Source organism: Harpia harpyja, chromosome 3, assembly GCF_026419915.1.
Source record: "Harpia harpyja isolate bHarHar1 chromosome 3, bHarHar1 primary haplotype, whole genome shotgun sequence".
Lineage (NCBI taxonomy): Eukaryota > Metazoa > Chordata > Aves > Accipitriformes > Accipitridae > Harpia > Harpia harpyja.
Window position 1 is genome coordinate 58,765,522 of NC_068942.1, and position 17,398 is coordinate 58,782,919.

At 40.5% G+C, this 17,398-nt stretch overlaps 1 protein-coding gene across 39 annotated transcripts in view; it reads left to right on the top strand.

Moving 5' to 3' along the window:
* Positions 1 to 17,398, top strand: part of NRXN3 (neurexin 3) — a 1,052,972-nt gene that overhangs the window by 255,550 nt on the left and 780,024 nt on the right. For all 39 annotated transcript variants that reach the window (XM_052782846.1, XM_052782845.1, XM_052782867.1 and 36 more), the window contains one exon: positions 14,013 to 14,314. In XM_052782846.1, coding sequence (XP_052638806.1) covers positions 14,013 to 14,314 — 302 coding nt within the window. The remainder of the gene's footprint in view (positions 1 to 14,012; positions 14,315 to 17,398) is intronic.

Sequence of the window (17,398 nt, forward strand, 5' to 3'; positions counted from 1 at the left end):
GATTTTGGCTTACAGTACTGAAGAGAGGCACTGATTTGGCTGTTGGTTTTTATTGGTTTTAGTTGATATCCAGTGTTGATAACTTGTACAAGGCTTTAATAAGATTGTGCTACCCAGTAGCTCGAGCTAATGAAAATAGCTGGGCTCATTCTTGGTGCTGTCACATCAAGATATGAAAGTCATTTCATTGTTGATATGAAGTTACTAATTTTGAATGAACTGATAGAATAGCTGTGATTTATTATTCCAAATAGCATAGATAATTTCAGAAATTTATGAAAAAAGGTGAGCTGATAACTATTTTAAGAGATTTACAGTATATACTAAGCATGGATTTTTATTGCATATAATGCATGAATTTTATGTATGTAGTATGTATATATCAAAAGACCACATGGAAATAGCCAAGAAACAATTACAATCATGATAAAACTTTTTCAGTGGAATATAAAAAACCTTCACCATAATGAAATATTTATTTTCAAAGTCTCTGTGGTTTGGCAGGGGTTGAAGAGATCTTATGTACTTCCAGTGATTAGCCAAAATACTTTTGCCTAAGTACCTTTTCTGTTCATCAGCGTCTTTACCAGATAGAGATGCTAAACTGGTACATTTATTGCACTGCTCTTGAGCTTCCCCCACTCTCTGACCTCACATGACTTTCTGTACCTCTTAACCCACTCCTATTTCTCAGTCTTGTCTGGATTGCTTGTAAAATCTTCAAAAGCATGCTTAGTTTTCCACAAGTGAGTAGGTGAATTAGATGCTGTGCCCAGATGACTTTTGTGGAGCTTCTGGTAAGCTTTTATTCTGTGAACTCTGCTTAGTGTCATCTAGCTCCTATTCTGTACGTACAGGGAGTTACTAAAATGGAATGTCCCTTTTAGAGTCTCTGTTATTGCAATGCAATAATAGTAAAACCCCAAACCAACTGATAATAGTAGGCTGTGTTGTCTTTTGCGCATACAGGGAGACTACTGTGCAAAAGATTGACCTCTACTTTTTCAAATTAGCATGTGAACTCCGAGTGCCTAGGATTTGCTCTTGAAATTTGAGATATGTTGGTCTCGATGTTCAAGCATGTTGGATGGCGTGCAGCTATTACAGAAAATCACGTTAGTGAAGAGAGACTTCAGAAAATGCAATGTGTAAGGTTTGCCCAAGCCTCGCACTAAGCCAGCAGCAGAGCTGAGAACGTGCAGATATTGTCTGAGCCTTTCCTGGGCCACAAATCCTTTGGACAAATGACTAGACCATCCACTTCATGTTTAGGTGTTTGTGCCTCCCAAGAGAAGCAGTCTTCTGCTTACTTGGAAATGGAATTGTACTCTTCATGGGATGAGCCTCCTTGTCATTATTAGAAGAGACTACTGACAGGTTTTATTACTTTTCAGGTTCCTAACTCAAGTGTATTCAGCTTAGTTCTTTTAATGAATGTATTTATCTATGTGCCATTAGGAGCTAGTCCCACAACAGCAGAGGTACAGGATGGCAGGGTGATACTTGTCTTCACCTCCTCTGCTCTGTGTGCTTTTGTTTTCTAGTAAGGAACTTTGCTCCTTCTATCAGCTTTGCGTATATTTATACAGACATGTATTTATTTGTGCGTGGGTTTAATATCATTATATACCTCACAAGAGCTTTCCCTGTCCTCTCTGCTTTCCTTTCTTGTTTTACACGGGCCTTGTTTTTGCACATAGCTTTGCTACAGCCAAGCTGTAAAGAAAGTAATAAAGTGTGCGCGTGGCAAAATAAGGTGGAATCAAACCCTTGTATAGCTGTTCTCTGTCATTTTTATGTGCATCACTCTTTCCCTTCTGTCTGTAATGCTGTCTGTAATGGTCTAGAGTCTTCCCTTCCTTCAGCTTTATGTTTTCAGCATTGTGTTAATTGTTTGTGGTGTATGGGTTTTTCAGCAGCGTGCAGTGGGAAAGGTCAGCTGTCAGAAACAGGCCTGTCCACAACTGATAAGGCATTCGAGAGATTGGATTTGACTCATTAAGCACCTTCCCTGTAGACATGGAGTCTGCTCTGCCGCAGAAAAAAACCTAAAGCAGGAAGGGAAAAAGCCCAGGATGAAGTTGGAGCATGCGCCAGAAGCACTGGCACGCCCTCCCTCTTGCCCCCGCGCGCAATGCCGGCGCTTGGTACACTTCCACCGCGTTTGCATCCTCACGCACCGTGGATGTCTGTGCTTACACCCTGAGATTGTGTGCATTCACTCCAGTGTTTACACCTAGACAAGACACGTATTCATTTTCTCTGTGTACACATGTGTGCGTATAAGTCCTCACATGTGCGTGCCCTGAAGTTACATGGGGGAGATGCATTTCATTCCTGCCCTCGTATGTGCACTGTAAGGTGTACAAGGATGTTAATTATCCCACACTTTATATGTATGCATGCACAGCCATTCTAAGCTGGTTTTGTGTGTGTCTTGCTCTGTTGTAAATCTCTTCGTACTAATGCCTGCTTCCTTTCATGCTGTAACAAAGGGCACATCTCCTCTTTATATATCGTGTTTGTTCAGATGCACTTTATCTGCCTTTCCATAGAAATATGCTGGGCATCTAAACTGCCTATACCTGCATATACATGTCCACTGCCCTGGTAAACACATGTGAACCTCCTGCTGTATAGACATAGCAGAAGCCTAGCCTGTTTCTCGTTGCATACAAATGCACACATTTTTGCCCCTAAATAATTACTGGCCAAAGCTGCTCTGCCAGCTTGTAACAGTCCCTTGCCTGTGGCTTTGTTTTGAGAAGAATTGTTGTGCCTCAAATTGGGTTTGGATACTGCTATTTTCATAAATGGTCTTAATGCTGTCTCACAACGAGCATAAACAAAGGGCAACAGTAGTGTTTGGCAGTGTATTTTCATACCGTGGCAGGACTGGGGTTCCACACATACACACTGTCCAATAATACTGAAGCTGTGAGGAGCTGACGTTACCGCAGTCTCTGTGATACCGGTCTCACGTGCTGCTCTGCCCCGCTCTGCATCTCTCTTCCACCTCACTTTTGCTTTTCACCTTCCTTCTCATCTCCCCTTTCCCATGGGCATGGCTTTCAATACAGCTCACTGCTATTGAAAAGGATAATTTTGTGGATCATTATTGTGTTATTACAGTGATTAGCGTTAACTATTTTTCTACTCACACTTTGCGCTGGAAGGATGCCCAAAGGGCTCCTTGCTCAACAGCAAGCATGACGCCTGCAGGAAGGCTGCTGCTAACACAAGCGCATGTGCATGCACAAGCACACACGCATAACTCTTACAGTGCTGCCTCTCTGCTCCTGTCCTTCCAGCCCCTTTCTTTGAGAGCTTCCAGCAGTTTTCTAAAACAGTGCCCTTCAATGGAAGCAGGAATTTCCCCTCCCTCTGGGCTCCTTGGATGCGCTTTTGTTCTGAATGCACTTTTCAGCTTGCTTTCTCTCAATGTTGGTGTAAATCTTTTTTGTTCGTTCCTGCAGTCAGTCTTGGAAGACTCCCACCAACAGTCCCCATGATTTTTTCCAAGCAGGACCAATCCTACCATGCATGTAAGGAAGACTGCGATAGCTACCTAATGTTCTTCTCCCTAATGCCTAATGGCTTTTTACTAAGGTCAGAAAGTTTGGGGAAGACCTCATCTTTAGCATGGTAAGGAACAAAAATGCCATGAGTGCATCCTGTTTTATTGGCTGAATGTTAGTGCTTTTGAGTCTACACCCAGTAATAAACAGGTCTAAATACTTAGCATCAGGATTAGTATTGGTGTTTGACTTCTGTTTTTTAATAGGCTAGAAGAGTAAGGGTGGTGTGAAACTGGGGGTTGCAACTGGGATACAGATTGCTGCTGAAGAATAGTAAATCTCTCTTAGGTGGTAAATATAATGTTGCTTGTTGGCATGCAAGTTGCTCCAGTTGTTTAAAAAGGCATGGTCTGTATAAAACAATAGTACTTTGCTCAACAGAGTACGTAATATAAAAAGCTGGTGAATTAAGAGCTTAGCTGTATACTTGCATGTTCTGACCCTGCTGTACTGTCATGCGTGTTCTACACAGAAGGGCAGAGGGCCCGGGTAACAACCCAGCAGTAGAGATACCTCTGTGGAAGCAGGGCTGGTGAATACATTAAATCTTGAGTTTTATGTTCATGGTGCTGCGATGTTCTCTCTCTGGTCAGTTTGCACTTTGCTGAACGTTCAGTCTGTAAGGAAACATTTCTATTGGGTGGTATGTTCAGAGACTGGCATCCTTATGTTTTAGAATGATGCAACAGGAAAATAAGTAAACTAGAGAAAATGCAGAGCAAAATAAAAACATAAGAAAAAGTAAATATAGCGGCAGTAGGAATTGTCCTCGCCCATGCTCAGCAGTGAGGAATCTAGAGGAGTTCTTATGCCCAGCACATCATCATGGTATCTCAGCTCTTGACAAAATTAGTAGCAACACCTTGCTTTTCCTGCACCTTCTGGAGCTGGGAGTGAGACGACCAAAATTGCTCAGAGAAATGAAAAGAAAAAAGCATGCTTTGTTCAACCAAAACAAATCGTGAATTTATATGAATATATCAAATTGTTTCAGGCAAATTATTTTTTAAAATTGATTTATTCAGCATCATTCACTTCAAAATAAACATGTTTCATGCTTTTATTTTAAAATGGAGCTCTTTTTAAGAAATGTATTTTTAAGGTAGTGTAAAACAAAATTGTTAAATTTCATTTTGGCTTAAGCAAGACATTGTCACAGGATTGGGGTTTTTTTGTCTCTTTGGCCAGTTGGTCAGAACATAAATAACTAGCACAGCTTTAAGTACACAGTGCCACAGTCAAACTGATACTTGGAGTTTATTGTTTCTTTGCAAATAGCAGAGAATGCAACATCACGCACTAATACAGTTGTTTGTATTTTGCAAACAACAGAAAATAGGTGGAGTGAAGGATGTCCAGGACACTCTGTACACTGCATATACACCTGATTGGCATGTGGCTTCTCCTCACAAATGTGGAACAATTTCTTATTTACAGAGAAGTTTTATTAAACTTGTAGAGCGTTCTTTTCCTATAGGTCTCAAGGACTTAACCTATATTTTTGTTATCTTTGTAGTACAGATAGAGACAGCTGAGGTTAATTAAGTGCCTCAGGTTGCACAGTAAATCAGTGGCGAAGTCGAGGATAAAATGCTCAGGTTCTGACTTCTACACCTGTAGTTTGTCATTTAGATCAATTTTGGTGAGCAATTTAAAAAATGAAGTTACCAACCATATGCTACAATCTTTTGTAGACATGTCATTTCATTTATTCATTTTCATTATTGTAGTACTAATACTTTTGTCATCAAAGCGTTTTAGCTAAAAGATTTTATGAATACATTTTTTCAGTTATTTTGTGTGGTATTGAAGCAGATGATGCTGGTGGGTGATTTCTGTACTAAATGGTTCATTCACACAGGTTCAGATTCTCCTTCAAACCCTTCTGTTTTCTGCTTCCCTTCAGAAAAAGAGAGAAAAGGTAGTTTAGAGAGTTAGTAGGGAATCTGTGGCTCATATTATTGATGAATCTAGGTTTAAATAATCTCTGTCTATGCTGAATATGTGGACTAGCTAGGAGATTTTGTGTGATACATCTGATATTTTTTTTTTCCTCTCAGACGAGATTTTGTTGAAAGGACAGCAATATACTGCTGAGTGAAGAAGAGTCTTCCGGGGTTGAGAAGCAAAATACCTTTTCATTTGTGTGTATTTTCATTTGTTTAGAGGGTATGAACTTCAACTCTATATTTAATAGGTGCATACTCCAAAAATTTATAGCAGTTATACTTCTAACAGACTATTAGTTCTATCACCAATATGTGAAAGTGATACGTGGAAACTGCTTTATGTTTTCCATTAGATAGTACATGTCAACTGTTTGAGGATCAGGAGCCTAGGGGATATTCCTCCTTTCTTTGGGTTAAAGATTCAGGCACTGTTATGCCTGTTTCCTCCCTTTGCTCTCAGTCTTCGATGTGCAGTGGCCCAAATTCATCAGGAGAGCTAAGCCACTTCGCAGAGCTCATTCTGGACCTCTTAGGCATGGTTTGCAGTCCAGGGCGTCAGAGCCTCCTCTGTGTTGGAGCCAGCCCAGAGAGTATCATCCAAGGACACAGGCAGCAGCAAGCGGAGGTGGAACCTGCGGCTCCTGGAGCTCTCATGCAGTATCTTTAGAGAAAGCAGTTCTTCCTCCTGTTTTCATTAAGAGCTTTGGAACTCAGGGGAAGAATAGATTAGTCAGGTTTGACAAAAAGACGAACATTCATTGTATTGCCAAGTCTCCTTGATCTCTTCTGGGCTTAAATTTGAGGACCTTTTAACAAGCATTTTCCTTTAGACTAAAAGGATAATGTGTAAAGCAGCAGATAACAGAGAGGGCATGATTCATGCTAGGCACTTGGTGTTCTCTGGTGTAACATAATGCTTCCTTTGCTCTTACTAGTGAGATGAAAGAGCTTTTTGGGTAAGATCAGAGCTGCTATACTATGTGCAAAATTTGAGTTCAGTACTGAAAGAGCACTGGCTGTTGAGTGCATCTCACCTTTGCTTTGGGCTCCTAGTCTAACGTTGCTCTTTGCATTTCTTAAACACGATGAGAGATTTGTCCTCTATTGATTCTTACCTACACAGTTTCTGATATTACTGTAATTCTTCTCTGCTTCCAAATTACAAATTATGTAGATACAATAAATGAGAATGAGGGGCCTGAGGAAACAATAAATGAAACTTTCTGAAAAATCTAATGTTACCCAGAATGGTTTAAAGCTAGTAAGCATTTGGGAAACTACTCTTTTTACCATGGGACTCCAGCTCAGCACTTAATCTTATCTCCATTATAACCTCTTTCTATGATTTTACAGGCAATTTTTTTCCAACAGCAGAAATTCTTTTTCTTCTGAAAATTTATTTGCATCGTTTCCTTGAAGTTAGAAGTAATATTCATTTTATAAGGTTTTATCAATGCAGTCTGTTCAGTCATCACATTATGACATTAAGATGACTTAGACATTCTTACTTCACAGTTTGTGGAGTATAAATGCAGTATATGATATGACTCTCAAAGCTTCCACATATCAATATCACTGTTGGTGATGCTTGGAAGATGCTTCATGCATAGAAGAATGTTTTGCACACTATTTCTTATGTATCTAAATAATTAAATGAGCTCTGTAAGATTTTTCATACAAATATTTGCTTTTGGCTATCAAGCGCACAAAAGTGCGTATGTGAGGGCGAGAGCAGGGGACCTTATAAGAGGGTTTGATTAGTGGTGTCACTGATTCAATCAGGTGGTGTGAAGAATGATCAGACTAGAAAAAACAGAACTATTTGGACGTATTATTTTTCCTGCCCAAAGGCTAGAAAGGAGGAACGCAACAAAAAGATTTGGACAACTTAATGGAGGATGCAGTAATCTGCTGTTTAGCTATTACTGGAGTCTGTCACCATCTCTTTAAAATAACAGCCTGATTGTTACTAAACTATCCAGCTTTGTTTTAATAACATGAATCTGGGTGAGCTGCTCTGACTGCTTCTGAGGGCTTTCATTAGGGTTTCAGCATTCAGTCGCTGGACAACTCTTTCGGAGGGTGATGGAAATAGTTCACCTTTTATCCTTCAGAGGTGTTGGCTGACTTATGTTCTGTGTCATTTGATGTACAGTTTCCCCTCCCCTAACCTCTGAGGGAACATCAGATACATGTGAAAGTGACTTGGAACATAAATCGTTCGTTGTTCTATAATGTTGTTGAGGATCATAGCTATTATAGGTGACTCCCAGGACAACCCTTCTGCCCAGAACAGAATTGCCTCCTAGTAGAATTTATGGGGGTTTGCCCATACTGGGGTTCTGCCACATCCTTTGGGAGGTGATGCCTTGATCTCTCACAGCTCACATCTAGAACAGCTTCTAAGTGTTTTTTCCCCTTAGTTCACATGGTTCATATATAGAATTTATTCTTTCCAGACTTCGTTATGACTTGGGTCAAAAGATTTCTTACAGCTCAGTTAGAATTTTAAAACTTTAGCTCTCTTGTTTATGGTGTAAGAATTAGTATAGAAAGGAGACAAAGATATATGCACTGGCACGAAGACATTTAGTCATGTCCATACCCTGCTATACAGTGACAAAGCAGGAATACCTGTTAATTTCAGCAGTACAGGAAGACTGCCACAAAATTTATTCCCAGAAACACCAAGTTCAATTGTGCTTGCTAGGATCATGACGTTAGCCAGTCATCCTATCAGAAATAAATTAGGTAGTTTCCTTGTGTTAAATGTCATGCTGCTGAAAGCATAGCTGATGCCCATGTGCAATAAGTTCATAGCCACTGAGCACCATGGCTCTACTGTAATACTCTACTGATGCCACTAGCATGTCCTCAGGTGAGGAGGGCCCGTCATTCAAGCAGCACAACTAATGCCAACAGTGAGAACTTCTGCTGTTTTTACCTCCTTGCACTTAGACCTTCTGCATAGCTGTATTTTATAACACTTATTGCACTAGCTTAATTATCTATCCACAATACCTTTTGAGTACACTGATACTTTTCCTTCTGTGTTCTGGATTCATGGTGACGTTGGGTTTTGGGGGAGTTTTGGGTTTTGGGTTTTTTTTTTTTTTCCCCTGCCATGGTGGCTGATAGTCCTCTATTTTAATAACAGTTCTGTGGTCAGTGACCAACTGTGGAAACGTTTTTTTTTCTTAAGACAAGTTGCATACCTGTAGGATTGTCTGAAGTTATAGAAAACTGTTAAAAGGTAGGGAGAAAAGGTTCTTGTAAACACTGTTTTCCTTGTTGACCTCTGTTTGACAGAAGGTCAAGGGAGTACCCAGCTGTTCTGCTGCCTCTGTCATTAATGTGCACTGCTTTGACAGAGAAGCCTGATGCTTGACAGTGTTAGACCATTCCTAGATTATCAGACAGCACCAGCTCTTCTGTGCAAAGCACAGCAAACCACTCAGATAAGGTAAATCCCACCGAACATTGGAGTGGTTATTAATTCTGAAGCAGTGCAGACAGTTTGCTTTTCCCACTGACAGGAGACATGCTCCAATGTTGGCTGTAAACCAAACCACAGTGAGATAGGGACTGCCTCAGAGTACACCTGTAATGCAGTGGGTTTTGACAGAAGTTGAGAGGGTGAGCAGCTGCTTGAAGTTTTCTTCACGAGACTTCCGGAAAGTCACTGTCCCTTTCATATTTTTCTAAATATTTCCTGGTTGTGTCTGAGGCCAGAAGTCCTGCTACATGAGATGCTGCTTTTGTTGAGTATTAAACTTCATGCCCCTGGGAAGAATCAGTGCTTGTAGGATTTGCTGGTTTTGGCTTCACAGTCATGAAGTATTTATTTTCAGGCATCATCCAAAACTTTGGAGGCTCCTCTGCTCCACAGTCTTTGTTGGGGTGACTTCCTGGCAGGACTGGAGAAAAACAGGAGGTTGGTTTCCCTCCAAAAGTATATGAGAACCTGTGGAATGAGTCCAGCATGGGGAGCTAGGAGATCCTGAACTCAAATGCTTCCTCTACTATCGATTTTCTTGGTGGCCATGAGTAAATCCATTAAAATGTCTGTACATTCATTTCCTCATGCATAAATCAAAATGCTAAGGTTTCTCTGCTTCCTAGTGATGTTGTGAATTCTGAATATTTGAGTCCTCCTTTTTAGAAAGAGCTGTGACAGGAACACATAGCAACAGCTTTGCACATAAAAACTGAAGTTAAAATTACCATCTGGCTCTCCTGAACAGGCAACATAGCCATATACAATACGGAAAGATCCCCAGTCTTTTCCTCTCCTGGGAACCTGAGACTCAGCAAGCTCTGGGGTTTCTGCAGGGATGAGAAGAGCCAGGAGCTTGGCTTAGGTAGTTGTTGGCCTTGCTTTTGTTTCTGTTCTTGCTATCAGCCTGCAGTATGTGTTGATAGCTGATTTGGGGATTTGAATAGGTATAGATCTGAGACTTGCAAACCTCGCTTTGCAGTGGGCGGGTGGTGGTAACTGCTTAATGTGCTAGCTGTGCCTATTCATGTTTAGTCAGGAAAGGATAACGTTCTCCCGCTTCTTAAAGTGATGGGTGACTCCATTCATTCAAGGAAAACGTCTGTGTTGGTCAGTTTGAAGATGCTGGGGTTTGCTTCTACTCTGGTGATTTCTGTGAGGCTTTGAATATGTCAAAGGTTTAAGTCTGAGTGGAGTTTTAAACAGGTCTTGGATCTCTGCAAATCCCAGCTGTTGCAGAGAATTTAGTTATATAAATGTGTTAGAAAATAAATAATGGGTTTAGATTAACAAGTGAAATGGAAGGTTTAACTCCTTACATGTTCTAACCTGCTTTCAGATTCTGATTTTTGTAAATCTGTTTAGTATTAACTGAGTTAAAAATTAAATCTTGCAAATCATGTATATATCAAGAGTTTGTAAACATATTCTAAACGCTGGTTTAAGTAAATGTTATTTTATGCAGTTGCATTGTCACACTTGAACAGCTAGATCACCAGTTCAAGTTAATGTCACTTACTATATACAAGGTTTCACATCCCAGCAAAACCAGGGTTTGATCTATTGCTTCATGTAACATAAACCAAGGATCCCTGTTGGCTTTGAGTTGGGCTTAAGTTTAACTATTCTGTGTTAGCTGTGTTGCTATGCAGAGGCTCCTTGGTACACTACCACTGTTTAAAGAATATAGAAGCCATAAATATCATAGTGCAATTTGTGGAGCCTTCAGAATGTACAGCACAAGGCTCACAAGCTAACAAATAACAAGTGGTTCACCACTCTCTGGTCTTCCAGACGTCACCAGAATATGCCTGAAAGCATATGGAAATACTGTGAGACCTGCAACCTACTTAGGGCTTTTTCTCTTCATACATTGTAGAGAGAACCTGTATCCCTTTTCCCCCTCCATGCTGTCTGGTAATTCTCAGGTGCTTTACGGTCATAGTTATCACATATGTTAGAGCGTCCTCACAGGCAGGAGAGCAGGGAAAGACTGTGCTTGGTAAAAAGCCTTTCATGTGGCCTGACGCAGGCTACTGTGTTGTAGTGTGGAAGAACACATGGTCAAGCTCTTCAGCGATTTGAGCCTAATCTGTGCACTGAAGCCTTTCATGATAGTGGTAAACCAATCATCCACGTGGCCACTGGTAAACTGTTTAGGAACTAGTTGTTCGGAGAATACAATTTTAGAGAGTATGTTGACCTTGGGAGTTGTGCTTATGAGGCATGGGGTGGACAGGTGTGAATTTGGATTGGCCAGTGAACCCCAGAGAGATTTTGGTGTGTGGTGATCTGCAAATTTGAATGTCTATCCAGAGCAGCCACAGGAGGGAGAAAAAAAACCTGTAACAACGTATGAAACAGAAATAGGTGACATTCTCCCAAGAACAGGAAGCATATAAAAATGGAACAGGTCCAGAATCCCATCTGTGATAAGGGTCAGAAGCAGATGACTGGAAGAAACAGGCAGATGACGTAGTTGCATGCAGAGGTGGGTTGATAGCACCTTTTATTAAAACCAATGGTACAAGTAAGAGTAATAGCGCTCTGAATTTTCTCTGCTCTGTTTTGATGAGTCTGCAGTAGTTGCCTTAAAATACCATTTAGATTTCTAATCTACACTTTGCCTTCTCCTTTGTACTGCGTAGACCAGTGAGTTTTTGTCTAAGTAGTTGAGAAAGTAAAAATGAACCCTATTAATATGTCTTGTACTGAGTGAACAATCAGTCCCCTGCGCCCCCCTTCCCAAAGACGTCAGTGCTTCACACATCCATGGCTGTGGGAAAAAGGCTCAGTCATAATGATTGTGTTTGACTCCTGCCCTCAGACACTGGCTATTTGATGGGAATTACCCGCAGGTATGTAGAGCATGTGTCCGACTTGATTGTAACATGTTCCCTTCCAATGGATCAGGAGTGACTAGGCAGGGGAATTAACATAGTGGAGAGGGTTGTGAAGTCAAGCTCAGCTCTGACTTCCAGAACTGCAATCAATATTGTCCCTCTGTGCTTAGGCTGTTTGAACACTGACACAAGTATATGCACTCCTTGGTGGTAGTTAAATGTATTCAGAACAGAATCGCAGAACCACGTAATTTGCAAAGGACCTCCAGAGGCTGTGTAGTCTAGCCACTAGCTCAGAGAATGTCCAGTTAGAGCACACAGCTCAGGACTGTGCATAGTCAAGTGTCCATCAGGGAAGAATTGCTTGCCTTGGCCTGCTGGCTGCGTTCTTGCTAATACAGCCCGGGATGCAGCTGGCCTTTGCTGAAAGGGCAGGCACTGCTGACTTGTGCTCAACTTGTCCACTGGGGCCCTCGGGTCTTCTTCTGTAAAGCTGTTTTTGAGCCAGTTGGCTCCCAACCTATACCGTTGCATGGAGTAATTTGTCTTACTGTTTGCTCGCAGGGGTGTATAGGCACATTATTTGCTTACATAAGTACAAACACACATTACTGCTGCCTTCAAAGTGCCCAGATTTTTTAACGAGTTCATTCTGTGATACTCTCAATCAAGACTGCAAAGTCTCTGCTTAAAGCAGACCTATCACTTGAGGATGATATATGTTCATGTTGCAACACTGTGCTGTTTTGAAACCATGCTGTAAGGGCACAGATTTTACCATGTACTTATTTTTCAAGAATGGCTATGACAAGTATTTTCCCTTCAGTCTTGTACTAATAAATTCTGGCTAATCTGTATTAGGATTACTAAACGAGACAAAATGAAGCAGAAAAATGCTATTAATGTCAACGGCAATAGCACCAGCGCTTGCCTTATGCAGTGGATTGTAAGCAATGATAGCTTGACTGCTTGTACTACCTAGTTACTCATGCTCAGACTCACTTTCACAGCTGGGAGTCAGAAAGGTGTTGCAATATGGAGTGGGGGGATCTGAATAGCCTCCATTGTAAGTACCATTTTCCCCCAGATGGCACTGGTAGGAATGGGCTATATAGAGAGCCTTCCTGCAAACTTTAACATCACCGTTCTGTATTTTTTCCACTGGGCAAAACCGGGGTACACAGCTGACTCAAGTCACAAGAGTGCAATACGGCAGCAGAGCTGGCTCTGAGTGACTGTGGAAGCCCAGGTACTGGGAAGCAGACTTGCAGCTCACACGAAGGACTTTTATGGCATTCAAATGCTGCCTCTAGTTGCTAAGAAATTAGTTCAGTGGTTTTCCTTACTGCATGTAGGAGTTTTTTTTCTTAAGGAGGAAATATTTCATGTCACATGCTGTGAATAATTACCCCGTTTATTTTTGCTGTATGAAAAAGACATGCTTGTCTAGTACAGATTTTCTGGATAAGGTGATCAAATAGGCAAAGTTCTGAGACGTGTTTACCAGCAACATCATTACTTACGGCTGTGGACAAAATGTTTTATGTGGACTTCCCTCATGCTCTCAGAGAAGGAAACTATAGGACACTTCATGTGGCTTTCTTGTCTGCTTGGTCTCTCATTCAGTTGAAAGGAAGGGGATAGCTCTGTCAGGATTATATTCTGATGCCTGTCTTAAAATGCCTGGCAAATGGGTTAAGATAAGTTCAGACAACATTAGCGATGAACCTAAATACTAATCTTTGGGAAATGTTGGTTTCTTTTGAAACAACGCAGACGTGATGGTCATGTTGCAAACCATAGAGTTTTCGATCGTTGTCCCAAAAATGTTTTGAAGGGTCTTATAGCAGTGTCTTTAAATGTACTTTTCCTAGACTCCACGGCATACTTTTGAACGGTCCCTATGGTGACAGTGCTGCAGTGAAACTGAAAACACGGCGCTGAAATTCTTCGGTACCGAGGATCCTGCTGTTAATTCTCTTGATAGCCGTATTAGAAGGGGAGCTGTACAGTCATTAGCATGCCATGATATATAGTTGTATAGAACATTAACAGTGCTGTGGGATTGCTTAGAAATTTCATGACAACCTTAAATCTCTTCTTGGCTGTCTGCTGAATAGTTCTTTTGTTTCCCCTTTTTTTCCAGCGCGAGATGAGAACATGGCCACTTTCCGTGGTTCCGAATACCTTTGCTATGACCTGTCGCAAAACCCCATCCAGAGCAGCAGCGATGAGATCACTCTCTCCTTCAAGACATGGCAACGCAACGGGCTCATTCTGCACACCGGCAAGTCAGCTGATTATGTCAACCTGGCCCTGAAAGATGGTGCGGTTTCGTTGGTCATTAACCTGGGGTCTGGGGCCTTCGAGGCCATTGTGGAGCCAGTCAATGGCAAGTTCAATGACAACGCGTGGCACGACGTTAAGGTGACACGCAACCTGCGGCAGGTAATGGTGAAGGGGAGAAAATGCTGGGGGAAAATTTTGTTCTGTTTTATTGGGACAGGCAGATAGGAGAGAGTAATGGAGAAGTGGGGATGCTCAGTGGAGTCACTGGAGTTTCTCCACCTTTTCTGGATCTTGGTATCTAAAGGACAGTGAAAAAGCATTAACTGGTGGGAATTTATCCCTGTTGCGATATCTTCATTTCCACTTTATTAATTTTCTGGGTTTTTCCACTTTGATTTAATAATAAAAACTTGTGACATTACTTTCATCTCCCTTTTCCTTTTCTATTTTTCTGTTCTCCCTTTTTTATTTTGTTATTTCCTTAATTATGATTCAATCTTATCAGTAATATTCTTGTTGCATTTAATTACTGTGGGAACAGAGTCTTTTTCTAACAGCCAATGCTCTACACCTCTATCCTTTTTCTTTCAGTTTTGTTAATTGGTTTAACTGTTGCCATGATGTCATAATTCTAATTCTGGAAGTCTTTTGTTTCTACTTTACTTTTTTTTTTTTTTTTTTCTTTGGTGTGTGCATGTGAGTGTGCAGGTATGCAGGCTGGTGGGTACGTGTGTAATTATTTCAACTTTATAGCTTTGGAATTAATTGGCTGGAGTCTTTCTGAGTCTTCTTGATTCTCTGTTCTTCTTTTCTTCTTTTTGATTTTTTTCCCCCTTCTTTCTATAATGAGATTCTACTTTTTCTTGTGTCTCTGCCTATGAGACTCTTCTGTTGGCTGTGAGGACTGGAAAAGTGGAAGGATCAAAAAAGCCAAGCAAACCCAGATCAATCCAGCACCCTACAATTCTACTTTGGAAAAGTTTTTCTGATTTTACCACTGTAATTTTGCACATCTGCATGCTGCTTTTCTAAGCAGACAACTCTATCAGGTGACGTATTTGGTAGTAGGCTAGTCTTAAAATCCTGAAGCCTTCCTCATGAAATATAAATTCAGACATAAATAGATAAGATAAAATTAAATAACCTTGCTCTGAAAGCTGGTGAATATATCAAGTCACTAAGGCCCATCCGCTGCATGATAAATGAGGTTTACACTGTGAATAGGAGCTATTTGGTATCCTGCTGATTAGTAGAGGCAGCAGAAATAGCCTGTAAACTAAGATTTTAAAACTGATTTGTGAAAACAATATGATCTGTTTATTTGCTCATTAATGTGAATATTAACACAACCCTTAATAGTTTTATTTCAGTTTATACTATGTCATTTGCTGAGAAAACAGCTTTTGTGGTGACATTTTACAGTAGCTAAGGTAAAATGTATCTGTGAGTATAGGATAATCAGTGCCGGGGATCAGAAACAGTCTCTACTGGTAGATATTGGCAGATAATTTATCTGTTACAGGGATTTCATATCTTTCTTTTAAATATTTGGGGTTTGGGCTGAAGATATTTATTTGTCTTTCACATGTGAATCCCTGTGTTTCTACATGCTCAGGATGTCTGGGTCTTTGATAACAAATCTGTCATCAAATGCTCACGAGACTGCAGGTTTCTTACCTATGGCAACATGAGTCTGTTTTCAATAGTTTATTTGCAGATGCAAATTTAATTTTCTATGCAGTGGATGGGTCTTAGTGATCCTATTTTGTTCAGATGTTCCCATTGGTCCAGTAGAGGGAGAGGCACCAACTGGTTGAGGTTTGTCAGTCTGGAAGGGTCAGAATACATGGCTTTATTTGATGCATTTTTTTATTTTTAGGTGGTTTCAGAATGGCTGGTCTCTGAATATCTCAGTAGAGCTTACTGGTCATTTTAGTTAATCATACTTCTTATTTTTGTTGGACATTGGTTTTCAATGGGAAAGTGTGCCTGGAGCAAAATGCATCCTTGCTTCATGCCAGGATTGGTTTGGATCTTGAAGAAGCAGAAAGTGAGGAAGGGTCACAGACAAAACTATGGATGGAGAGCTCTCACTTTCTTTTCCTAATCTTTCAGCTAGTGTTTTTTTTCTTGGTCCACGGTTAAATGGAAATAGGTCTATACCTCCTCGTCTTTGATTAGACCAGGACAGTACTTTGGCAATTATTAGAAAGCAGGGGAGTCTCTTGCCAGTTAAGCAGCATCACAAATTTTTAATCCTCCTGATCTATTCACTGTGGATGTTTTCATGTGATCCTGAATTCTTGAAGGGTCCAACTTGACTGGGCAAGAGAGAGGATGTTTTAATAAGATGGCTGTGCTCTTTCCAAAGAAAGGCCAGTCTTAAAATCAAATTAAAAATAAGTAGCAGAGGTGATTTGGGGTCCAATTCTATGGATAGGCATGACAGAATACAGTCCAACCAGTAGTTATCAATAAGGCTGGAATATTTTTGAGTCATCTTTTCCCTGGATACTTCCATTTTAACTTCTGATCAAGTTTAGTCTCTAAATTAAGACATTGACCAGAACCCAAACTGCCCAGAAATTGGAATTGATGAGGCCTTGAGGAGAAGCAACACTGCTAGTCCTGAAGGTTGTCATCCAAAAATTATTGGTAAGTTTAACCACAGTTTTCAATAAAGAGAAACCTTGAATGCTGCAGCCTTCCTGTTGGGTCCCATGCATTCTTAGTTTTAATTGATATTACTAAGGATGAAAAAGTCTTAAAACCCTTCAATCTTCAGGATAAAGAGTTTGGAAAAGATTGAAAACTTGAATGACTGATAACCAATTAATACCTGCTATGGACATTTTTCAGGACACAACTAAGAATGGTCACTCTATATCTTGACCTTATAAATGCTTCATTTAACACCCCCCCGCCCCCCCAAAGACACAATTCTAAATAAAGCACAGGATGAAGCGTTTTGTTTTTCTCCATTCCGACAGCACCTTCCAGCAGCTTATGTCTCCTGGTTTTGTCTGTGTGTACATGAGAGAGAGTTTCTTTATCTGTAAAATACTTAACCATTTTGTCAGACAGACTATGAACCTGTAAAGTCCTTTACATCTTCTATATGAAGATATCAATGAAGGACAAAGATTATTTATCATTTATAAAATTACACATTTTGTCCTTTATTGTATCCAATATAATTTTGTATATCCTAAATAATTTTGTATGTAAGAAATCATCTACTCT